This window comes from Talpa europaea (assembly GCF_964194135.1).
Source record: "Talpa europaea genome assembly, chromosome: 8".
Classification (NCBI taxonomy): Eukaryota; Metazoa; Chordata; class Mammalia; order Eulipotyphla; family Talpidae; genus Talpa; species Talpa europaea.
The window spans coordinates 43,615,041-43,642,356 of NC_140075.1; the positions used below are offsets into that span (position 1 = coordinate 43,615,041).

Genomic DNA, 27,316 nt, shown 5'->3' on the forward strand with positions numbered 1-27,316 from the left:
AATAAAGTATGTTTATCAAAAGGAAAAGTTTGCACAATGAGCCTCCGCCCCACTTCTGGTACATGGATCCAAGAACACTGGCTACCAGACCAATACCCATCAAACAGAAGACAGGAAGACTTCCCTCCAAGGAAAGTGAGTGATTCAAGAGAGGGGAGAGGTAACAAACACTATACATTTATAAGTGACAATCCCACAATGAAATGAATGGTAGGCCCATAGGACCCTATTGCAAAATACTGCAGTCAGTAGTACTTGGCCCCTCACACAGGGGATCTATGTCAGTAATTAAGGGAATAAATTAGGGGAAAGGAAGAGAAGCAATAAAGGAAACAGTGGGTCCAACAGAGAAAAGAGATTAAGGGAATCCTCACAATGGCTATACCCAGGCGGAGAGTGCTAGCAGTTCATACGGAACACAAGGTAGCAAGAGGCTGTCTTCAACAAGAATGAAGAAGAGGGAATGGATGGCATTCATTTTATACCCATCTGAAACTTTAGTAGGTGGTTTTAAAGTTCTGAGTTTGCAATTTAATTTAATTTGTGATAGGTGTACAGAAAACTAGAGCAAATAAAAGTTTGATACTTACAAACATGGTGCAATGATACAAATGTGAATACTGTATATACATAGTACAATAATACTGAATATTTAACAAAAATATTGCTAGACTGCTAGGGAGGGATATAAATTTTTCATCTTTTTTTTTTAAGGATAATATGCTATAGAACTTCCGTGGATCACATTCTCCAAGCTGAAAATGGACTGACAGCAGTTATGATCCTCTGGTATATAAACTTATTTGAAACATTTTACAAAAATATAAGTGCTAGTTTACCCTTATTGGACAATAAATGAAATAAAAATTATCCCAGTAGGGCCTCCCTGGTGGCACAAGGGGTTAAGACATAACCTATGAAGCAATCCACAGCCACTGCAGTACGAGTTCCATCCCCGGCCAGGAAGCTACCCACATGGCGCAGCAGACCTCTCCTGACTCGCCCACTGCTCCCCTCAGCAGTGTTATTTCAGTCAGTCTGCCTGTTCTTTTCCCCACTGTCTCTGACAAATCCTCTCACCATGACTACCACCTCACACCTCTGGCCTGTACCCCAGTTCTTGTATGCATAAATAAATCTTTAAAAAAAAAAAAAGAAAATTATCCCAGTAAAGATAAGTATATGATTGCTACATATTTGCTATGTCTGTTCAAAGTTCTTCAGGAGATTTTGGCAGTAAGAACTATGATAAACAAGAATATCCAGAATACTTACATATCACAGAAAGCAGTGGTTCTCAAAGTGTATTCCCTGGACCAGTGATAAGACCATCTCACGGGAATTTTACAGAAACTTACATTTTTAGGCCCTACACATACTGAATCAGACATTGTGTGTGGGGCTAGTATCTAGGTATTAACAAACACTCCAGGTGATTCTGATGGACACTAGAGATAAGCAGCACAGGCAAAGAGCATGATGGTTAACTGCTGTGTTTGATATAATTGCAGGAGTATTCCTCATTTAGAAAACTACAAGTTTTGGGCCTCCCTGGTGGCACAGGAGGTTGAGCACTGCACTATGAGGAGATCCGCAGCCTCTGCAGCACGAGTTCGATCCCCGGCGAGCCAGAGAGAGACCCACATGGTGAAGCAGACCTCTCCTGTCTCGCCCGCTGCTCCCCTTGGCAGTGTACTTCGGTCAGTCTACCTGCTTTGTTCCCCACTCTGTCTCTGGTGAATCCTCTCACCCCCTGCGCTTCTGGCCTGTGCCCCAGCTCTTGTATGCATAAATAGATAAATCTTTAAAAAAAAAAAACAAAAAACTACAACTTTATTCAATCAGCATTAGATCATTTCCAAAAAAGGACAGTTCATATCTTTACATCTCAGCACTACTTTTGAATGTGATAGCACCGACATGCTTATTTATACGTAAAATACCTCTGAAAGGATACACATCAAACTAATAACTAATATCTGTGGAAAATGTATTTCCCAAAAGATTATAGATGATTCGTTACAATGGGTTTATTTTTATTGATAGTAGTGAAAACTGAAGTGGTCATCAAAAGAAGAATGGATAGGGCCTCCTGGTGGCACAAGGGATTAAGACGCAACCTATGAAGCTATCTGCAGCCACCGCAGCACAAGTTCGATTCCTGGCCAGGGAAGTGACCCATAATGCATAGCAGACCTCTCCTGACTTGCGCGCTGCTCTCCTCAGCAGTGTATTTCAGTCAGTCTGCCAGTTCCGTTCCCCACTCTGTCTCTGGTGAATCCTCTCACCGCCCCCCCCCCACACCTCTGGCCTGTACCCCAGTTCTTAGTTCTAGAACAGGCAAAAAGTAATCCATGGTGATAAAAGGTTGCCTATGGGGAACAAAGATGAAAAGCTGACTGAAGAGGGCCCAAGGGAACATTCTGGGCTCCTGGAAGTATTCTATATCTTAATTGGGTAGTCGCATACACATATTGTTGAAAATCACTGCACATCCAATTGTACATTTCACTGTAATTTTACTCCCCCTCTCCCTGCCTCACATAAAAGTAAAATAGACACTTCTAGGCCAAAAAAAAAACCCTAAAAATAGTAAAGTTCATTACTAGCAAATACACACTAAAAGAAATTCTAGAGAATGTACTTCACATAGGAAAGATGATCCTAGATGGAAAGCAGAGATTCAAGAAGAAATGATGCAATGACAAGCAAAAGTAATGTTAAATACATCAAGAACAAACAGCATAAAAAATAATAACAATATTAATGATGAGGATGACTCTGTGTGTGTGCGAGCACATGTGTGTGCGCACACATGTGTGTGCCTGAGTCAGCATTCAGTGAATTTCCACTCCATTTGAGATCCAATTCAAACTCTTTAATAAATGGCCTTCAAGCCCTGCCTAATGGTGCACTCCTCTCCTCTCCACAATCATCTCGTGACACTGTCCCTCTTGCTTCATCACTCCAACCTTCTTTATGTTCCCCTCCATTTCTTTTGCACAAGCACTTCTTTTTACCTGACAGATTTAGCACCACTCTTCACCTGGCTAACTCCTATTCATTCTTTGTTTCAGTTTAAAGGTGACTTCCTCAGCCTTCCCTTCCTTACTCCATACCATATAAGGTTAATTTCTTTCCTGTTATAGACTTTGATTTTATAGTACTCCTTTTCCTTCCTAGCATTTATAAAACATTGATGTGTGATTATGTATTTAATATAATTATTTCCCTCTGAGCTATAAATTTAGTAAATTTTGCTATCCATCATCTACCTCAAGGCCTGAGTGAAATACCTTACATGTGATAAGTGTTCAATAATTTTTTGTTAAATACAGAATTCAAGGAATTCAGAGGTCCACCTAATAGCTACCATCAGAAAAGACAGAAAATATGAAAATAAGAACATATAAACAATTGTAAGTTTGGGACTTAATTCTGCTGAGATGGTCAAAAAAGCAATGGCATTCAGTAGTAAATGAGCACACTAAGCCTCAGATCTTGGCTCTAAAAGTCATCTTGTACTTAGTGGAACTAGTGTTCCTAAGAGAAATGGCTGATTCCAGATAGTGCCAGGCCAGGAAAAATACAAGAAGAACCTGAAACATCTTCTTCCAGAAAGCAATGAAGTCATCAAAGAAAGATGGGGACTTGTCACAAAGACCGAAGGTCCTCCTTGAGACAGACGTCACTGGCCAAATTGGGATAATTTCAGCAACAAAATACTTAATCAGTCTTTAATTACTCATTGAGTAAGGTGGGAATCTACAAGCCCATGCCTACATACATAAATAAATGGAGAAAGGAAAAGTTCTTCATACAGGGAATGCCACCTACTAAAGAAGGAAATTAAAAATAATGGTTGATTCAGGTGCAAGTCATCATCAAAGGAGGATGTAAAACCAGTCAATGGAGAGCTGATAGATAAGAGAGCATAAACTGTGACTCTATTCCCACAAAACCAATCATAAATGGTGACATCACAAAGAAGAAATCTGTCAGGCAAGAAAATGATGTGATTTTATCACTGATAGTGATGGAACAAGTTAACATCACGTACCCTCTCTGTGATACACTACAAAGAACACATCATTATCTCTGATTTCTGCCAAAAAAGCATGACCTTGACATGGTCATGAGGAAACAGTAAACAGATTTGGACTGAGAAACATCCTACAGGTTGTACAGCCTACATACCTTAAGACTGTCAGGTATAAGACAGAGAAATTGATACATTAGAAGAGACTGCAAAGACACAAGAACCAGGCAACATAGGCTCCCAGATGGGATCTTGGGTCAGAAAGGAAAAAAAAGAAAATTATAAGACCACTTGCCAAAGATTGAATGGAATCTATGGATTGGATAGTAGTATTGTAGCAATGTTGATTACTCTGGAGTATTTAGTGGTGATGGGTCATTGTGCCTGCAATTTGCCCTCAGGTTGTTCTGAAAAGGAACAATGAAAATGGCAAATATAGGTTATGAAGCCATTGTGCTGAAATGGCAACAGATGTAGAAGCTGCATGAGGAGGATTTGGGAGTTTTTCATACTTTACTTCCAACATTTCTGTTGATTTAAAATAATTAAAAATTAATTACTAAAAAATAAGCTGTTTATTTTCACTTCTTTGGCCCCAAGGAATGCCACAAAAAATGATTTAGAATGATGTTGGAATTAAAGATTGCAAAAAAGAAAAAAAAATGGTGAAAACAATACATGAGAGATCAGGGTGGATGCTAACGCAGCTGCTCCTTAAACTGTGTTTCTATTCTTTATGTGCAATGAATAAAGGTTTGGGAGTCTTGTTCCCAGACTCAGTATGATGCCACAGCAGGCAGAGTCTGCTTCTGTTTGGTGTTAGTGGGTCTAGAAGTGTCAGAATATGCACTTCTTAATTACCCTGCTGCTTACGCATTGCTGTACCTGTCACCATCAAAGGCATCCATTCTTCTGTATGTGCAAACTGTACTCCCAAACTGGAGTGGAGACTCTCAACTCTTTCCTCTTTATTTCCTTCCTTCTTTTCCTTGTTGCAGTCAGGTTTCAGTTGTGGGGAACAGAAATCACTACAAGTGTTTTAAGCACAAAGAAGTTAATATGGGAAATTAAGGTCTACAAAAATGAAAAAGCTGGGGGGCAGGCTGTAGGCTGTGCCTCCGGAGGATCCAAAATCCCTCCAAACTGGGCCACCCTAAGATGCTACCTCTACGTCAGAAAGGTAGATAATCAGGAGCCCACCAGACCTGTCAACTTTAAGAAAGGAAACAAAGCAGACATCAGGAAGTCACCATCACCACCACTACTTCTGCAACTTCCTATCGATGCACACAAGTTAGCAGCTACTAGAACACTTTTAGAGAAAAACTCAAAGTCTATATGACTATGTTTGTCAGCAGAAAAATTCAATGGAGTTTTGTTCCATTTCATTTTCACTTCCTAAATCTCAAGTAAGTGCTTCTAACTGAGAAACCTATTTCACAGATTGTACCTATTTACAGGATGCTAAGTGCAAGGGAGTCTGAGAAACACAGAATTTAACTTTCAAGTCTCGGCATAACACGGAAGTCCACTGAAATGAGATAGGAAGGGATGCTGAATTGCAATTCCCATATGTACCATACTCCTCAACAAAGATTACTGGCAGATCTGCCCTACTGTTAAATCCCAAGAAATTGTCAGACCAATTAGGTATAAATTATATTTTACTACTTCCTTAGTTTGCTATGCTTTAATAGCAAAAGTCTGCCCATGGATCCATCTTTTACTGAAAGAGCTAAACCTTACTAAAGAGTGAAAAGAAAGGAATTACGATGTAAACTTTGGCAGACTTCAATACTAACATGCTCATACGGTATGACTCAGCGGCTTTTCTGTACATACTGGTTGTTACGATTCTCTCACTGTCTTCTATATCATGTTTATTCATTTTTCTCCTTGTTTTAGTTTCAAATTAAAAACCAGAATCATCTTTTTTCTGTAATAGGAAAACTACCTTACTCCTAATCAACAGCAGAGGGCTGCCTATTCCCAGACTAGCCTGAAAATGAAATAAAATGACACAGCTGCAATGTCTTTCTTCTACAAAGGGTGGGGAGGCTTTTCTAAGCCCTCTTTTACTTTCCTGATGGGCCAGGAAATACAGAGCAAATAAGAGTGATGAGATAGCCACTCTACGAGAAAGCAAGAGGGCTTTTGTCTTTCTCACCAGACTGAGCTCCTTATAAAAGAGATGGAGATTGTTTTTTCTCCGAATATCCTGGGTGCCTAGCACACTGCAAGACACAGCACAGAAAGAGCAGTTAATAAATGTCTGTCAAATGAATAACCCAAATTACACTGTAAGAATTGGAAGCTGGAAGCTGACACTTCATATTATGCCTCTTACCTTCCTATGTCACAAAGTACACAAAAAGGAGCTGTTACAAAATTTGAGTCACATAACTGAAAATAGGACCTTCATTAGGAGAAAACAGTGGGCCCCACGCCACGAAGTTTCCCAGAAGTATAAATCCATCAGTAAGTTCAGAAAAAAGTCATTTCAAAAGGGTGGAGTTCCAGGTCTTTAGCCTCAGGTGCTTATCTCCAACTAACTGCCATCATTCATTTTACTCCAGTTGAGCAGAGGGGCAAAGAGGTGATGTGAGAAGCAAATAACTGAAAACACAGCTTTTGTACTAGGAAGGGAAGAACAGACAGGGCTGTGGAATATTTTGCCTATGATCAATTGGCTCTGCTGGAAGGGAGTGAGAAGTTTAGAGATGAGAAATCTTGACTGGCAGAACAATCTAAGAAACAATGACAGGGAAAAAAGTCCAAGGCCAGCCTGGTTGAGTTTGTTGCCAAGTTTGAGATTATCTGCATTGCACAGTTTATACAACAAGCAGGGAGACCTGACTGATAAGAAGAAAGCTATCATAGCTTCCACACATCATTATATCCCTCTGATCTCTTCTAAAGAACAATAATGGGACACTAGCTGTAATATTATTCTTATCCATAACATACTGACTTGTTTCTGAGGAATACCGAGCTGCCAACATCTGTCCCCTCCACTTTGCTTCTCTTCTAGCAAAAACTAAGAAATTAATTTCTTATAGCATCACATAATTAATTCTCAAATTAATGAGAATGCCTCCACAAGCTGCCCTCTGTTCATAAACAAAGAGCCTTCAAAAGAAATGTAAAAGGAGTTTGAAGACACTAAGTTACTACGAGAAGGGACTATTACACACTGTTAGAAGATACTTAAGCAACCATTCTAAATTACACAGACGGACTTACAAATAATTGGGTCCAATCTTGATAACAGGTACATGTGACTGCTTAGTCAATCACCAAGAATGTTTAAATCTGAATTTTTTTTCCAAACAGAACTAGTCACTGTTAGACTAGATCGCTTGTTCATCTCTCATTCATTCCCATTTTTCAGACAATCACCCAAAACAGAGAAGTCATATCTCATTTAACAAGTAACAACTCGTTCCAAATGGCTCATTTTCAATAAGCATGAAGCATCGCCAACTTAAGTCCTTTAGTTAGGAAAAAACACAGATTTGCCTTTTCAAGTCACAAAATTTAATATATTGTTCAGAGTGAACAGTTCTAATAAGTTCTTTAAAATATTTACACTTTTCCCACTTTAAAAAAAATATTACTTAAGAACTTCCTTTCCATACTTGACACTTGTTGCTAAATATGAGGAAGGGAAAACCTATCCGCCTGCTTTCCCATAACCAAATGCAGTTAGGGTGTTTAAACAAAAAAAAAAAAAAAAAAAAAAAGATTTCAGATAAAAAACCAAATCAGGTAAAGACAATCCATGTGTAAGTCTTCAGGTCAAGGTCCATAAAATTAAATCCAGCGGGCCACTGGTTGCCACAGCAGTCTAATGGACAAGGGAGATGCTCAGCTCCAGAAAAATTCGCCCAGCACTGCTCACCCCGACCCCCGGGAGCTCAAGCACCTGGGCTGGGGTGACAGGAGCCCGCTGGCAGGGTCTCCCCAGCTCCCACCCAAAGAAAACCTACCCCCCGTCCCCGTAGCTGCCTAGGCCCCCCCTCCTCAACACTTCCTGAAGGAAACTCCCTGGGAAGGCGCGGCTCCAAGGAGGGTGTGCAGTCTGCAGGCTTGCAAAGACCAGGCGGCTCCTCAAGCATCCCCCGCCCCCCAGAGGCCGCTAGCTCGGCCGCCCCCACAGTCGGTCCCCAAGGCACCTCCCGCGCTCCCGGGGCTCCGGAGGAAGCAGGGGGAGCCTGGCAGCTGAACGCCTGGGCGCCGCGCCTCCTCGGGTCGGGGTGCTGGGCGCGCGCCTGGAAGCCCGCCCCGCAGCCCCGCGGCCCCCGCACCTCGTCTTCCGGGAGCCCGAACACCTCCACCGCGCAAGTTGCCATTTCCGAACGGTCCCAGCAAACCGGACGAGCTCGACCCGCCCAAGGAGTGGGAACTGCAGCGAGGAGGAGGAAAAGGGGGAGGAGGCTGCCGGAGTCGGAGGAAGAGGAGGCGGGGCTCCCCGGCGGCAGCAGCACCGCCCCCGGCAGCAGCAGCGCCGCCCCCGGCCGCGCGCCGCACGGGCAGGCGCGGCGGGAAAGGCCCGGCGCGCCGCGGCCGCCTGAGGCGCGGTGGGCCTGGAGGGCGCGTGCGTAAAGGCGCGCGGGGGCGCGAAGCGCGCCGGGCGCCTGGAGGTGGGGACCCGCGGGCCGCCGCCGGTCGTCGGGCGGCCTCAGGGGGGCGAGCCGAGCCGGCGGCGGGGGCCCGGAGAACGTCAGTCCTTCCCCTGGGAAACAAAGCTGCGTTTTTCCTCAGCAACAAGTCTAAGATCCGCTCCAGAGCTCGGTCTCTGAAGACACCTAGGATCCCCCGGGGCCAAGTCTTGGGCGCACCACAAGTGGAACCCAAGAGTCCTTTCCTGTCGGTTAAGCCTGAGGATTCCAACAGAAGCTGGATCCTGGGTTCTCAGTCAAAGTCCAGCCTGAGTGTGACAGCACAGGGGGAGGCCTGAAGAGGTTTCATCCCTCGTGGACTCAGGATTTGGAATTTTCTTGCTGTGCCAATTCATAAACTGTTTCCTGTCATATGAGCTTTCCATCTTTAAAGCCTACTGATAACGTCCCACCTACAGACTTAACCCTCTAAACCTGTTTAGATAAGCCCTGATCTCCAGCACTACTGGGAGATAGGGAAGAAGGGGAAAAATAAAATGAACTCAGAACTGCTGCTGTGCTGGAAGTAACCACGCTATTTCATAGTTTAATGGATTTTATAGTCACATAACCGCAGGAAGACCCTCACCAAATACAGCACGCATAAAAGAGAATGGGGGCAACTATAAGCACTCATTGTCTAAGTCAGAATTAGTATATTGTCGTTTTCCTACAGTTGCAGAAACTTACAAAACTCCACACTCAAAAATGTAATGTAAAATTTCCCTAAGAAGTCCAGAATAAATAGTTAAATTTAAGTGCTGAAAGATGGGGATAAGATTAGAGCACATGTTATTGGTTATTGATTTGTTATATAAGATTTTTGTTGTATTTTAATTGTGTTTGGCAGGGTACATTTTACTTATACCAAAATTCTATTAAATCTCTTGCTACATCATTCAAATTTTAATGTCTGTGGTAGGGGGAAAGAGGTGTAAATAACTAAACCTGAGAGCAAAATTCCAAAATGGTCAAGACTTAAGATTTGTTGGCTTAACTAAAACTTAAAAGCCAGAATAGCAGTAATTTCTTTGATTTATAACTGTCACAGACTTGTGTTTCTTAGTGCGATAGAAATAAAATAAACTGAAAATATTTTGTTTGCTCTTTTATCTTGGAAATACTACTTTTCCTTAATCTCTCTGATACACATATTTACATTTAATTTAAAGTAGGACACATATCATTTCAGGGCATAGGTACATAGGTATCAAAACATTTGCCATTACTACTAAAAACTCATGCATGGATCAGAGTGGACCAGTTATTATAAACCTAAAATCAGTAATATAATCAACCAGAAACCCCTGAGGGTTATAAAGTAAAGCATCAGTTGATAGGCAGTACTGAAGATAATTCCAAGTACCATTGATTTGATTCATGATATCTTATTTTTTCTGTATATATCCAAGGTCATAATGAAGAATCAAGCTGACGGCTATTGATAAGTAAAAAGCTGAAGTAATTGTTCCCAGCTGAAATCCGGGAGAGGCCTGTGCAGCTGGTATCTGAAGTTAAGAGGAAGTTTAAATGGAGAAGGTGGTGCAACTGGTGTTCCTGTAACAACCACTACCGTCAAGAAATCTGTGTGTAATGAAAAACTCCTCTCCATACATTTCTTAACTGCATGCTACTCTTGTACTTATAAAGTCTTCTTGTGAACCATCTTTTTATGCCAGTAAATAATGACAGTAACAACGACATGTCAAAATGCTAGAACCAGCTTGAAGAGGTTCCAGTGGGTAAAACACCAGCTATCTTTAGCAGCAAAATACATCATGATAACAATAGATATTATAGTCCAGTGTATAAGCTGAGTACTTTGAGTCCATATTGATATAAATGGTAATAAAAAGGTAAATTCAAAGTTTAACAAGTAAATTTTCTTACAGATTTGGATATATCGTTCCACAAAATGATTATTAATTACAAAGAAGGAAAGAATACATAGAGGGGGTCAAGCTAAAAGATACCACTGTAGTCTAGTGAGCAAAGCAAACATTAGTAATGGGACAAATTATTATCTTATAACCTGATGGGATACAATAAAAAGAACAGAGCATGACATCAGAGCTATTCTTGCCTAACCTGAATCTAATCATGAGGAAACAGACATTTTAAGGGACATAACTTTAAAATTACGGGCCTTTAAACTTCAAAAGTGTGAAAGACATAGAAGTCAAACAAGTTTGAAGAACTATTGCAGACTGACAAATTAAAGAGATTAAATGGCTCTCCAAGAGAAACAAAATTAATAGAGTGTGTGTGTGTGTGTGTGTGTGTGTATAGATGAAGTTTATCATTAAGAATTGACTCTTTTTTTTTTAATAAATTTTATTGTTATATTCCCCATACAATTGCAGCCCCCCCATTCTGACCCCAATCCCTCCCCTCCCACCCCCGCCCCCCTAAAAGTGTCTCTGGTTCATAGTTTTTTGTTGATTTTGATTTTCACTTTCTTATAGTTATTCATTTTCCTGGTCCCTTATTTAAGTTTTCTAGATTCCTGCTATGAGTGAGACCATCCGGTATTTTTCTTTTTCTTTTTGGCTTATTTCGCTGAGCATGATCCCTTCCAGCGCCATCCATGTTGCTGCAAATTGCATGTGTTTATCTTTTTTGAATGCTGAGTAATATTCCATGGTATATATGTACCACATCTTCTTGATCCAGTCATCTATTTTTGGGCATTTGGGTTGTTTCCAAAGCTTAGCTATTGTAAACAGTGCTGCTATAAACATAGGGGTGCAGGTGTTCTTTGGAATTGATGTTTCTGTGTCCTTTGGGTAAATACCTAGGAGTGGAATTGCTGGATCATATGGAAGCTCTATGTTTAGTAGGTCCAGAAATCTCCATACAGCTTTCCACAGTGGTTGGACCAGTTTGCACTCCCACCAACAGTGCAGAAGAGTTCCTTTTTCTCCACACCCTCGCCAACATTTGTTGTTGCTAGTTTTTTTAATATGTGCCATTCTCACTGGTGTGAGATGGTATCTCATGGTAGTTTTGATTTGCATTTCCCTGATGACAAGTGATGTTGAACATTTTTTCATATGCCTGTTGGCCATTTGCATTTCCTCTTCAGAGAAGTTTCTTTTAAGCTCTTCTGCCCATTTTTTGACTGGATTGTTTTCTTTGTTGTTGAAGAATTGACTCTTAGGGCCTCCCCGGTGGCGCAGGGGTTGAGTGCTGGGTTGCAAAGCTGCCCAGCAGCCTCTGCGGTGCCGGTTTGATCCCCGGCTGCTCCCTGGCCACTGGAGGAGGGTCCCGCATGGCACGCAGACCTCTCCTACGCCTGCTGCTCCCCTCAGCAGTGTACCTCGGTCCTTCTGCCTGCTCTGCTCCCCGCTCTGGCTCTGGAGAATTCTCTCACCCTTCCGCGCTTCTGACTGTACCCTGTGCTTGTATAAATAAGTAAATAAATCTTAAAATATATATATTAAAAAAAAAAAAGAATTGACTCTCACAATTAGCAGCCTGGAGACCCAGGATAGCTGATGGTATCGATGAAGTCCAAAGACTAGCTGCTGAAGAATTTCTACTTGCTCAGGGGAGAGCTGTCTTTCTGTTCAGGTCTCCCACTGATTGGATGAGGCCCACCCATGTTATGGAAGGTATCTGTTTTACACAAAGTTGGCTAATTTCAGTGTTAATCACACCCCAAAATGCCTTCTGTGTTGGCACATAAAATTCATCATTATAGAGATATGACATATAAAGGCAATTCGTGATTTTGACCCCTATTGTTATAAAGACATTGGGGCATTGCTGAAACATGAGTGTATATAAGGACTAGATGGCTGTCATGTATGAGTGTGTTAATTCCTAGATTTTAAATATTCTATTGTGCTATGTTACAAAGAATGACCTTGTTTGTAAGAAGTACACACTAATGTATAAGGTAATAGGGCAACAAATTGGCAAAGTACTCACAAATGGTACAGGAAACTATTTCTTTAAATCATACTTTCAACTTTTCTATTCATTTGAGATTGTTTCAAAATTTTAAAGAATGAAATTGTGCTGGTTGAAAGTAAATAAGTATCACTAATAAAAGGAACTGGACTCCTTGGAGAATGACTGATTGTTGGACTAGGACAGAAAAGGTACAAAGATAAACCTGAAATTTTCTCTAGTCCCAGAAAATAAAGAAGTGCTCAAAAAGTCAAACCCAGATCTCCCTGGTGGCACAAGGGGTTAAGACGCAAACTATGAAGCAATAAGCAGCCTCTGCAGCACGAGTTCAATTCCCTGGCCGGCCAGGGAGCAACCCACATGGCGCAGCAGATGTCTCATGACTCACCTGCTGCTCCCCTCAGCAGTATATTTGAGTCAATCTGCCTGTTCTGTTCCCCACTCTGTCTCTGGTGAATCCTCTTACGCCCCACACCTCTGGCCTGTACCCCAGCTCTTGTATGCATAAATAAATAAATCTTTAAAAAAAAAAGTCAAACCCACCTTGTTGGGGTTTTGTCAAAGATCTCCCAATGGCCAAGGCTGAACAATTTAAGTTACAAAATATATAAAGTAGCATTGGAATATAATCCAAAGTATCAAATAAGTATATATGCCTGCATACTGATTTTAGCAAATAATTATATTAATAGGGAGAAGAAACAAATCTTTATGTAGAATTTTAAATAATTTATATAACTACTCCTTCTTCACTTTCTGCTGCTACAGTGTGGACTGAGCATAGTGACTTTCTCCCAAGGAGAACAGCATGAAAGAGGAAGAAAGAGTATCTTTAGAGAGAAGAAAACTGACAAACACTGTCTCAGCCAACAAGGTCAACATCATTAGTGATCAGTTATATCGATAGTGTATTCCCTTGATGTGATGGACTGATATTGGCACTCAAACCCTCTTGAGACCAAAAACCTCTAACTCTGTTCTGGTCATGGGAAAAACATCACAAAACCCAATGGAGAGAGAAAGAGTTTACGAAATATCTGGTCAGCATACTTCAATACTGTCAGAAACAAAGTCACAGCCATTGTCTTCACTGTGTCTAAAATGATCCTTTTCCCTTTCACGTGGACTTTATAAACATCGTTAAATGAAAATTTTCTTTCTTTCCAGTACTTTCAATTTGCATTTCTTTTTCCTCTCTTTGTATTCTCTGTAATACTTAAATAGACTTGGTAGTAACAGACATAATTGTCATGTTCCTGTATTTTTTTTTTTTTTATTTTTCATGTTGCTGGTTTTAAAAAGGATGATGTTTGCTGTGCGGTTTGGGGTTTTGTTTTGCTATCCTTTATTTGGTTAAGAAGTTTACTTCTATTCCTATTTCTCTAAGATTATTGGTCATAAATAGGCATTGGATTTTATTTAACATTACCTTCTTCTATATCTCTTGAGATCATCTTTTTCTTCTCTCCTTTTAGAGTAATAGATTTGCTAAGTTATGATAATTAGTAACTATTTTGGAGGGAGAAATCCTCAGGGCTGGACTCCAGCACACTGCCAAATCACAGCATGTGGTCACTTTTATCTGCTATAGCTATGGTCTGCCCCTCCACTCCTGCAGAAGAGGAAGAATTGTCTGAGGGCAATTGCCTTAGGCAATGTCCTAAGGGCTCCCCTTAAGAACTAGGGCACACCACATTTTCTCCTAGATTTCCACCACTATTGGGGAATTCTATAATTGTCTCCTATTGATAGCTCAGCAGCAAGGATATAGGTAGAGTAGGGTCTTTTGGCAGAGACACTCATCCATGTCTTATTTTCATCTTCAATGCTCTTGAGAGTAGGAAAACTGGCCCTTTTGTCATCATTCATTCTACCTAATTTTGGTGTTAATGGCATCTATTTTGGCTCTTGCTACTCTAAAATCCAGGTTTCTGAGACTGGAATTTTTCTTGACCTATTTCTCTCTACTAGGAGGTTCAAAGCTCTATTTTAAAACTTATAAATTGAGGATTGACTCATCTTTCTCTTTTCATTCCTGTAGTAATAGCCCTCTCCCAAGAGCATAAAGAAAGTGTTCACTGCTGCCCGGGGCAGGGGAGAGGAAGGGAGGCAGGACATGCCAGGAATAAGTAGTTATCAACAATAAAATTTCACAGTAACATTGTGCTACAGCTTCCACACCCTTAGCTCTTTCCTAAGCTTCACACATGTATTTCTCACTAACTCTGCCTGAATAACATGAAGAAACCAAAAACATAATAGATCCCAAACTAAACTCAATGACATCACCCTACATTCTGTCTCCAGAAATAGCATCACTATCTATCTAGTTTCAAAAGCTAGTAACTCTTGAGAATCCTCAAATTCTTACCCCCAGCACTTTTCCCACTGCATATTTGTCATATAATAGAAATTATTCTCCCTCAAGCTCAGAGTGTGCCTCCCCCCCATCTTATTGCTATCCATGGCTAACGTCAGTATACCCTTCATTCTCTGGTTATTGACCCTTTCAGGTAGGTAACCTATGTACCTTTCCTGAGCTGCCCTATGTCCTCTCAGACTATGGTTTGCATGCAGGGACATGCTCCCAAATGGTGTGCAAGACTTGGCTCTGACTGGACCCTGAGGACCACTGTGCACATCTCTACACAACAACAGATTTGGTGAGGTCATGTTGGTCACCTAAAACTAACCACAAGGTGAGTATACTGTAGAAATTGGCAAATTCTACAAACCAGGGTAAGTTTTTTCCTGAAGAACCAGTTATTATTTACCATTATACTACTAACCCTAGAAACACAAGAGAGGGCCTAAGAAGAGTGAAATCAGGAAAGGGGTAAAACAAAGCAGTGGTTTTTGTGTTGTTGAGTTTATAATTATTATTGAGTTAATTTGGGGTTCAACCTACCTAAAGACACCCCTGCAAAGCCTAAACAATACACTCCCTATAGAAGGAATATACATCTGCTGGTGCCCATTCCTTATTGGACAGGGTTTATCTCAGAGTGTATTAAGGCCCCTACATTTCCAAATTCGCTGGCATTTAGAATGACTTTGTCAGTTCCTGCAGGCATCTCAAGCAGCAATACAATGAAGCCCATGTACAGAGAGTGAGAGATATGCTGAACAACTGAAGTGAGCGGCTGTCTGATTATATCTCTATATGGCTGGTTGCTGCAACAAGGACTGAAGTAAAGGTTAGTTGAGAGGATATGAAATGGGGTGGAAGAGGAATCCAATATACTCTCAGGTCGGCTCCACACTTAGTCAAAGCACTAAATCTAAGAAGCAAATCTCCACAGAATATGGATGTCTCCTAAGACTGCATAGTCTAGTGTGCGTGGGTGTCACAGAGCCGTCAACATGCATGGTGGCCAGCTTTTATCTCTCTCCAAAAACCTAAATGACAAGAGTTGGTAGGATAAGCTTGCAGCATCCACTGCAGTGACTGGTCTTTGGCAACAATTTTAGTGCAACATGTTTCATAATGTTCCCTTAAAGACATTGTATCTATAGATTCTTCACTGTTCTTAGGTCTGAATTAGGGACCCAATGCATAGAAGTGATTTTGAGTAATACATTTAAGAAGTTGGGCCTCCCCGCTGGCGCAGCGGTTGAGCGCTGGGTTGCGAAGCTGCCCGCGGCCTCTGCGGCGCCGGTTCGATCCCCAGCTGCTCCCTGGCCACCGGAGGAGGGTCCCACGCAGACCTCTCCTGCCGGTTCGATCCCCGCTGCTCCCCTCAGCAGTGTACTTCGGTCCTTCTGCCTGCTCTGCTCCCCGCTCTGGCTCTGGTGAATTCTCTCACCCTCCCGCGCTTCTGACTGTACCCAGTGCTTGTATAAATAAATAAATAAATAAAAATTAATCTTAAAAATATATATAAAAAAATTTAAGAATTTCCATTTTATTGTATGTGGAGTGAAAGTATTATAAATGAAGGTTTTTACACTGCTATTTGTTTAATTTAATTTATATATTTTTTAAATCATTTTTGATTTTTGCACAACAATGTATGCATTTTCATCTTGGTTATATTCTCCATACAATTCCCACCCCCCTTATTTTGACCCTCCTACCTCCTCCCCCGCCCCCCCCCATAGTGTGTCTCTGGTTTATAGTTGCTTGTTGATTTTGATTTTTACTGTAATTAGTCTTTTTCCTGGTCCCTTATTTAGGTTTTCTAAATTTCTGCTATGAGAGAGACCATCTGGTATTTTTCTTTTTCTTACACTGCTATTTGAAATGACAAACACACATTAATATCATACTGAAAGCATTATCATCTTTTCTAAGATCTCATACCACATGCAAAAAAAAATAACTTCAAATGGATTAAAGACTTGGATATAATACCTGAAACTACTAAATCCATGGAAGAAAACATTGGCAAAATACTCTACAATACTGGTTACAGGAATGTCTTTGGGAACTCAACAAGGGAAACAAAAGCAAAATGTAATGATCCTTTTAAAATGTAAGTTAAATTATGCTCCTTCTCTGCCCAACACTTAACAATAATTTCCCATTCTCCCCAGAGTAAACACTGCAGTCCCTTCAGCTGCCCATATCACCTGCAACTCTCTCTTCCTCCTATCTGAATCAGTCCCACTGGTTTTCGTGCTGTACCTTGAGAAACTCAGGTCCCTATCTCAGGAGCTTTGCACTTGGCTCTGCCTGGGCAACTCCCAAAAATGTGTACATATCCTCGTGTGTGTGTGTGTGTGTGTGTGTGTGTTGTCTACATATATAATAATAGATATCTACATATAGATGTGCCTGCACATGGATGTCTATGTACATGCATGCCTACCTATAGGTCTCACTATATACCTAAGCCTACAAATATCCTTCAACTCTCAAGTATTTATCCAAATGTCACCTCCTGAGTAAGATGTTTCTGATAACATTATGGAAAACTGCAATCATGTGCCCCTATTCCTTCACCTCCTTCCCTGCTTTTTATTCCCCCACAGCAGTGAACAGCATATGATATACTATATATTTTGCTTATTTGTTTCTCCTCCATTAGAATATTAGCTTCATGGGCCTCCCTGGTGGCGCAGCGGTTGAGCACTGGGTTGCAAAGCTGCCCGCAGCCTCAGCAGCGCCAGTTTGATCCCTGGCCACCAGGCGAGGATCCCACATGGCGCGCAGACCTCTCCTGCTGCGCCCACTGCTCCCCTCAGCAGTGTATTTCTTCGTCAGTCTGTTGTTCTGCTCCCCGCTCTGGCTCTGGTGAATTCTCTCACCCTCCCGCGCTTCTGACTGTACCCAGTGCTTGTATAAATAAATAAATACTTTTTTTTTTTAAAAAGAATATTAGCTTCATGATGCTGGGATCTTTTCCTGCTCTGTTCCTTGTTATATCCCTAGTGCTTATAATAATGTCTGACACACATCAGTCACTCAGTAAATATGTATTAAATGAATTAATGGATTATGTATTTTCTACCTCAAAATATGGCTTCATCTTTCCTCATTGTAACATTCAGTTTATTATTATTGGAACACAATTGAGCCCATAACATGTCCCAAGCCCTGGATTAGCAAATACTAAATTATTGCTCTTAGAGGAAATATAGTTTAGGTTATAACATTTTCATTACTTGATCAATGTACAACCATGGTTTATGTATTTTTCTATTTAGAGACACCTTATTTAGAATATATGGTTTATTCATTAACATTGAATTCACTGCCAACAGCACAATAATTCATGCCCAAATGAAGTTTATCCAACACACACTTCTCTTCCTTAACTCTCTACTGTTTCATGTGAATTTCTGAGTATCATCTCAGCATTAGTACCATTCGGTTTTTAGGGAGTTTTTGGACAGGAAATGAATCAAATCAAATCACACCATTACTCGAAATTAAATTAGTGGGTCTATACAGGCCCTTTCAACCCTACAATTAGATGGTCTGTTGGAGTACCTTCCCCCCAGTTGCTGTCACATGCATAATCACATCAGAAATTTCACCTTAGTGGTTACTTTACTGACTCTATTTAGCGTAATTTTGGAGACAGAATACTGGTTCATAAACAATTTCTTCAGCATTACTAATAGAGAAATTCAACTAAAGCAATAATAATTGGTTTCAATCAATCAGACAGACATTAATAATACCAATAATTTCCAGGGTAGACAAGTTGGTGGGATAATACTTTGACACAATCTTTCTGAAAAAGAATCAGGAAACATATTTTAATGTTTTAAATGTGCACAGTCCACATTATTAGGAATTTATCCTGAGGACAAGTAAATAAATATGTATAAAAAATGTTAATTGCACCACTGCATATAGTAGAAAAAATTCAAAGCCACCTAAGAGTCCATCAATAGGAGTGTTTAGACTATTGTATGTTTAATACTATGCATATTTTTTTAAATATTTATTTATTTAAATCTTGAAGGCCAGAGGTGTGGAGGGTGAGAGGATTCACCAGAGACAGAATGGGGAGCAGAACAGGCAGATCCACTGAAATACACTGCTGAGGGGAGAAGCCGATGAGACAGAAGAGATCTGCTGAGCCGTACGGGTCATCTCCCTGGACATGGATCAAACTCATGCTGCAGTGGCTGGGGAATGCTTCATAGTACTACGTCTTTTTTTTTTTTTTTAAAGAGTTATTATTTATTTATTTATACAAGCACTGGGTACAGTCAGAAGCGCGGGAGGGTGAGAGAATTCACCAGAGCCAGAGCGAGGAGCAGAGCAGAAGGACCGAAGTACACTGCTGAGGGGAGCAGCGGGTGGCAGGAGAGGTCTGCGTGGGACCCTCCTCCGGTGGCCGGGGAGCAGCCGGGGATCGAACCGGCGCTGCAGAGGCTGCGGGCAGCTTCGCAACCCAGCGCTCAACCACTGCGCCACCGGGGAGGCCCACGTCTTAACCCCATGCATCACCAGGGAGGCCCCTGCAGATTTGTTTTTATTTTTAATAAGATTGACCAGTGATTCTCAATGCTAGCTGCACACTTGAGTCATCAGAAACACTTTGAAAAAAAATCTATGATTCCAGGGCCTCCCCTCAGAGGTTCTGATTATTTGGTTTGGAGGGGAACCCAGCCTTAGAAATTTTCAACTGTGCTTCAGTTGAATTCTCGTGTGCAGTCAGGTTTGAGAACCATTCAAGCCTTGTAACCATTTGAGGTTTTTATATTATTCCTAATAGGAAAGGCACCCAGGATACACTGCAAATGAAAAAAAAATTCCATTACTTACATATAGACTATGTTTATACTTAATGACAAATTACATATTCATTAAAATCTAAAAGTTTACATACAAAGTTATTTTTTAGAAGCTACAGATCTATAGCACTTTTTCCAACCATAGTTATATGTATTTTTTATAGTAAAACTATGTTTTAAAATTTTTCATTCTTTTCTAAAATATATTTTTATTGAGGTTACATTTGTTTATAACATTATAGGTTTTAGGGATATAGCATTGTAATTCAATCTCTGTATGCACTTATATCATCATCACCATCAAAGGTCTAGTTTCCATCCATCAACATACAATTACCCCTTTACCCATTTCATCCACCCCCAACCTGCTTTGCCTCTATCCACCCATCTGCTTTTTGTATCTAAGAGTTTTGTTTTATTTCATGTAGTAAAACTGTTTCAAAATAACAACAAAAGAAGTACAGGCTGAAAATACAAATAAAAAATGAAAAACAGGCCTTGGGGTCTTTTCTAAATGGGAGGACAAACTTCTATCTTAACCCCAGCTTTCAACAGTGAATAATAGAAAAGTATAAATTTATTATTTTAATTAATTAATATTATTGAGGCAACTTTAAAACACTGTATAGGTTCCAGGAGTACATTTTCTCACCACACCCACCATCAAACATTCAGGTACTATCAACCACCAACCAAAAGGCCTCGTCTACATCTTCATAACTTACATATTTTATAACTGGAAGGTTGGACCTTTTGACCATCTTCACCCATTTGCACCTTCCCTCACTTGCTTCTGGCAACTGTCAATCTGTCCTCTTTATGCATTTGATTTTTTTAAGATTCCATAAATGAGTGAGAGCATATGGTGTTTGTATTTGTCTGACTCACCTGGCAGCTAAGATGATCCATCGATGTTGGTCTCAAATGGCAATATTTACTTTTATGATGGAATAATATTCCACTGTTTGTATATATCTCTCACATTTTCTTTATCCATTTCTCCATCAATAGATACTGAGGTTGCTCCTTTTTTTTTTTTTCCCTTAACTCATCCCACCAAGCAGTTTGCATAGGGCTAGTTTGCCAAAGAGCTGATTTCTACATACTGCATAAACTATACTATTCGTGCATTAAAAATATTAAACTCCCAGATGGTTAATTACATTCTTTGTTAGCTCTTTCTATCACATGTAATCTTCCAGAAAGATGAAAAGATTGAGGCTCTATTCACAATTAAGTTCAGTTGTCAAGAATGATTGACTCCTCTTTCTGATCCCCAGTAAGGGTATGAACTGAACATGGAACAGCCATGCAAGTTGGCTGCTGGTTTCCTCCATTCAAATGCTTTGGTGAAGCAGTGATAGTGAAGGCAAAGATAAACAGCTGGGACTACATCAAATTAAAGAGCTTCTGCACAGCAAAAGAGACAAAAACCAAAACAAAGAGAAACCCCACCAACTGGGAGAACATTTTTGTACACAACACTAATGATAAAGGACTGATCACAAAAATCTACAAAGAGCTGATGAGACTCAACAAAAACAAAGAAAATAATCCAGTAAAAAAATGGGCAGAAGAGCTAAAAAGAAACTTCCCTGAAGAGGAAATGCAAATGGCCAACAGGCATATTAGAAAATGTTCAACATCACTTGTAATCAGGGAAATGCAAATCAAAACTACCATGAGATACCATCTCACACCAGTGAGAATGGCACATATTTAAAAAACTAGCAACAACAAATGTTGTCGAGGTTGTGGAGAAAAAGGAACTCTTCTGAACTGCTGGTGGGAGTGCAAATTGGTCCAACCACTGTGGAGAGCTGTGTGGAGATTCCTCAACCTACTAAAGATAGAGCTTCCATATGATCCAGCAATTCCACTCCTAGGTATTTACCCAAATGACACGGAAACATTAATTCCTAAGGGCACCTGCACCCTAGTATTTATAGCAGCACTGTTTACAACAATAGCTAAGCTATGGAAACAACCCAAATGCCCCAAAATAGATGACCGGATCAAGAAGATGTGGTACATATACACAATGGAATATTACTCAGCAATCAAAAAAAGGTAAACACATGCAGTTTGTAGCAACATGGATGGAGCTAGAAGGGACCATGTTCAGCAAAATAAGTCAAAAAGAAAAAGAAAAATACCGGATGGTCTCACTCATAGCAGGAATTTAGAAAACCTAAATAAGGGACCAGGAAAAAGACTAATTAATACAAAGTAAAAATCAAAATCAACAAGCAACTATAAACCAGAGGCACACTACATGGAGGCAGGGGCAGGGAGAGGAAGGATTAGGGTCAAAATAAGGGGGGGTGCAATTGTATGGGGAATATAACCAAAATAAAAATGCATACATTGTGCAAAAATGAAAAATGATGCAAGAATTATATAAAATAAAACATTAAAAAAAAAACAACAAATGCTTTGGTGCTTCCTCATTCAGAAGAGGAAACCAGCTTTAAGGGATGGAAAATGGGATACCTTTTCTGACTTCTCTGAGGTCAGTTTTCCAGCAAGTTATTTTGCTTGAAGTTTTGTTTCCAGAATACTTAGACACAAAACTATTAAATTATAAGGGATTTGTAGCATTCATTCTTTACAACCAGCTGTGTCTTTCTTTCCCTAGATTCGCATAGATAATTTGGAGTTAATGTAGAGTTAAAGCTTAGGAAATGTTTCCACATGATTTTCAGGTTAAAGGTGAGAAAAAAGGAGAAAGGGCAGTTCCTGTACCTTGATGAGACACTTTATTCCATCTGCAGAAATAGCTGTAGCTCATGTTGAAACAGCAGGCTAATGCAGTGGGAGCATCACATGCTGGCAAGCAGTGTGGACCTACTGGTCGGCTATCTCATCAGGCTGATGAAATCCTGGAATTTCCTGAACTGAAATACAATTTAGAGCTAGAGGGAGAGGCCCTGGGATGTTTGGCTTTGAACTAATTCTGCCCTTTTATTCCCCCAAAGTTAATTTGTTTCCTTCTTTTCTTATCTGTGAGGTGATAATTACTAATATTACTGCACTATGCCAGAGACTCGTCTAAATTCTTTTAACCTTCACAAAACTATTCTGAGGTAGGCATCCCATTTTACAGCAGTCAGATTTCCAAGTTGCCATTCACATCCCAAATAGTCAGGCCCCCACCCTTCTCCATCAAGTGCAGTAGAGGGAATGATGTTTCAGAGAAATTAGAACCAAGCGTCTGGATTTTATGATGACAGGAATAGAGAACATGAATAAGACAATAGATTTAAAACAAGGTGAGTGATAATCTGCATACTGCCAGGCAAACTTCTTTTTCCTTCCCTTACTGAGTTTCAGAATAACAATAACCATTCCTATAAATATTGTCAGGAGGTGGAAAGATGAGCAGTCTCAGGAAAAAATATCTACAGATGCAGATATTAGGGTTACATGAAGAAAAAAGGCAGTTGGTCACCTGATCACCCTAAAGTAAAGAGAACCAACAAACAAGAACCAATTCATTTATACTGTTTGGGCCTGATATAAGAAGGGGAAAAAAAAGGTGTCTATATTAGTGTGTGTGTGTGTGTGTGTAAGTGAGTGTGTATGTGTGTATCATAGTCATAGTAATGAAAAACACTGAACATGGATTTAACTAAGATTTGTGGTTAAACTACTAGAGGGATGGATTAAGAGAATCTTCACTAATATTAAGTCATTCCTCAGACAGAAATCAACATGAGCCACAGACACTAGTGGAGAAAACCTACAGAATCAGGAGACATAGGTCTGACGTGACTATCCGGTTATTCAGTACAAAGGGCTCTCTTTTAAAGAGGAACTAACAATTTTTTCCAGAATATTTATCTTAAGAAGAAAGATAATTATTATTATTACCAAAGTGAAGCTCTTAAGAAATAGGCTGCTAAGGAAATGAAAATCTTAAATTTAGTCTATTTCCTCATAAATTTATAAGTTTTAGTTCAGTGACTAATTCATGTCTTTCCTTATAAAAATGATTCCCCAGTTTGAGAAGGGATTCTTTTTATTAAGTACCAGATTTTATAGAGATGTTTTAAAAAAAAAAGAAGAAATAACCAAATGTTGTGATGCAATCTTTAAGTCCAGAAATGTTGATAAAACCTTTAAACTGGGTCCCTGTTTAACAGTCATCTTTCCATGGTGGCTTTGTAAGATTTGTCGGTAAAGAAGTAGTTCATCAAATATTTTTAGTGTCATGATGGCATTCTTGAAGAAATGAAAGGGTTAAAATAAAACAATGCACTCAGCGGTAATTTCAAAGTGTATCAACGTCTCAACATTTCTCTAAAGGTGTCCTAAGATAGCCTTTAGAAATTTTAGCCTTGTATCGCTTCTCGGCCTTTTGGCTAAGATCAAGTGTAGAAATTTTAGCCTTGTACTTTTTTTTGGCTTCTAAAATTGCTCTGCAGTTTCTCTCTGGCTGGATAATGATATTTACTGTTCAATAATGGCATATATTGCCTACAAAGAAATAATTCAAATATTTTAACTTCAGGGTAAATACATTTTTAAATTCATACCTGGCAAAAGAGTCTGATATTACAGCATTCTGAATTTGTAGGAGCCAAGCCTTTGACAGAGAAATGGTTTTATTTTGAATTTAAAGAGGGCTTGCTTCCAAAGTTTAAACCAGATTGGAGGATCAGAATTGAGGCTTTACAAAAAGTAACCATAGAGAAGAGAACAGTACACTTTATGACTCATGGGCAGTTCCCGCCCCCAGACAGGAAAGTTAAAGAAACTATTCCAGGGTTGAGAGAGGATCAGAGGAAGAAGATGAGGAGAACAGAGAACAAGTGCTCAGGTGGGTCCTGCTCATGATCCCTTTTGGGAGCAAACCTACACAAGGTGGAGGGGTGCAGGGTGATGGGCTTGTTTCAGTGGTCAGAGCATGAGGAGGCTATGCCCCACTTCCCACATGGAACTCTGGGAGGACTGCTCAGTAGAGGAGCCCACTCCACCATGGATGGCAGAAATGATACCATGTGTTTGATAGATGAAGAGAAACCAAGTCAGCACCTCGTTGGTTCCCTCTGACCTGGGCTGGATCTGTGAGGCCTAAAACAGGCCTGTAACAGGGAGGAGATATGGGTTGAGAACGAACCCATATTTAAGAAAAGACAGAGGCTTACCTTGTTAATATGAAGCAAGGGTCACCCACTTATGAGGGTGTCACACATGCGGACTATGATAAGGATAGTGTCCCAGGGCAATAGGGCAATGCACATTCTATCCTATTCTCCTTGCCTCCCTTCCCCCAAGATTATTCCCATTAAGGGAGGCTCTGTCTACATCATGGCTAAGGTCAGTGACAGATAAAGGAAAACCACTGCAGAAGGCCCATGAAGGTTTTAGTTAAGACCAAAGCCATATAGGTAAAGCTAAAGGGCTTAAGGAGAGATATAAAACAAATTCTATACTCACTGAAGCTGCTGGAAGTGGGGATATCTAGATGAGAGTAAATGTCTTTGTGGGGACCATAGGTATAATTCACTAAATGCAATGGACTTGGAACTTTGAGTGCTATTTGGAAATGTTAACGCAAGATTTGTTTTCTTTCCAAAAATGATACTCTTGTTCAGTGATTCTTCACCACTGGAATGACATTCATTGCTTCAGGAAAAGGCCAATTCAGTTAGAACAAAGACTATTGGAGGGTTAAAAAGCAGTGTGTGTGTGTGTGTGTGTGTGTGTGTGTGTGTGTGTGTGTGTTAACCTCAGAGCAGGCCCAATTGTCTTAAATGTTGCACATGCAATAGGTTTTCAAGTTTATGGTCATAATAACTCAGATGCAAGGAAAGTTTCTTTGTCAATAAAAAATAGAAACGTTCCCTCATTTCCACAAATGGTGGGAAGTATTTTCTCCTGCCCCTCTAAAGTAATAGACATCTCCAGTTCAAAATCTCATGTTTTGGAAAAATAAATAAAGGGTGGCAGAATATGCCACCTCTAAATACACCACCTTGGCATGAGGATTATTTAGGGTTTACAGGCTTTGAGAAGTAGCAAATACAAGGAAAGCTCCGTCCTCCTGTTGGCCTAAATGAAAGCAGGACATTGATTTACAAAGGGATACCCCTACTTCCTGGTAGAGGACAAAGTTAATCATCAGAATCTTTAGATTAGAGGATCACCTGAAGAATCTGCATAAATTTTATACCTAGCCTTTATTTACCGTCTGTTGCCATATATTTTGCTTTCTTACAATTTGCCACTCTAGAAACTGAAGCATCCTTTCCTTTGTCACTTCTCTAAAGTGTAATGTTCCTTTGTTAAGATGCTATGTAAACTCAAATTCTAACTAAACCTGTGAGTTACTTATCCCTGGGTTATCCCTGGTGTGTGTGTGTGTGTTTTTAATCCAAAAAAGGTAGGTTTAGGGCCTCCCCGGTGGCGCAGCGGTTGAGCGCTGGGTTGCGAAACTGCGCGCGGCCTCTGCGGCGCCGGTTCGATCCCCGGCTGCTCCCCGGCCACCGGAGGAGGGTCCCACATGGCGCGCAGACCTCTCCTGCTGCCCGCTGCTCCCCTCAGCAGTGTGCTTCGGTCCTTCTGCCTGCTCTGCTCCCCGCTCTGGCTCTGGTGAATTCTCTCACCCTCCCGCGCTTCTGACTGTACCCAGTGCATGTATAAACAAAAAACAAACAAACAAACCAGCAAACAAATAAATAAAGCATGCCTCTATAAAAAAAAAAAAAAAAAAAAAAAAGTAGGTTTATTATTAAAAAATTTTAAAAAGGGAAGGGAGAAGAAAATGCTTGCACAGACACAAAACAGGTAGAAAGAACTGCCTCTGAAAGGGACAGGTTTATAAAAGAGACACCTGCTTAGATATAGCTGGGCAGGAGGCTGCCGCCTGCCAGTGCAGAAATTCTCTCCCATGTCTTTCATGCATGATATACACGTTAAAAAATGTCTATTTTTTTTTCTATTCATCTGTATTCTGGTACAGTGTTCCAGTTAAGAACTTAGAAGGGTTTAAAAGGAAAAAAAAAAAATTTCCGTCCCCTACATAATCAATTCAGGAGTCAAATTTAGTTAAAATTCAAAGCCAATTTTTAAATCTCCCACCCTTTGCCCCCAGATCATGCAGCTGTCCCTGTTCGGGGACAGGAGTGTCTGGTTCTGGAGATATGCTAAGCTCTGTGCATTGCTTAGCGCCAGTCCCCTCATCTCTGCTGTGTACACCACAGGCCATCACCTGCTTGGATCCTTGCTGTGCAGTCCTGCCATCATTTGCCTCAGGAACTCCAGGTGTAAATTCTTCTCAATGGGAATCAGGTCCTTCCCCAGAAAAAATGCTCTCAGCAGTGGTGCACCCTACAAGTAGGCAAGTAGCTTTGGATCTTGTCCAGGATACACATAACCCTAGAAAACCTGGAAACTACAATCATGGACAGCTTCTCAGCCTAAATACCCACCCCAGCATTGCCACTCTATTATTGGTGTGAGACATTTTAAAGACAGTGTCCTTCTGATTTCCCGACAGAAA

The 27,316-nt window shown here is 40.4% G+C and overlaps 1 protein-coding gene across 1 annotated transcript in view; it reads right to left on the reverse strand.

Moving 5' to 3' along the window:
* Positions 1–8,391, reverse strand: part of NEDD4 (NEDD4 E3 ubiquitin protein ligase) — a gene marked incomplete at both ends in the record, with an annotated part of 107,860 nt that extends 99,469 nt beyond the window's left edge. Inside the window, one exon of the mRNA XM_084240897.1 lies at positions 8,347–8,391. Within this exon, the coding sequence (XP_084097023.1) occupies positions 8,347–8,391 (45 nt within the window). The remainder of the gene's footprint in view (positions 1–8,346) is intronic.
* Between the last annotated feature and the right edge of the window lie 18,925 nt (positions 8,392–27,316).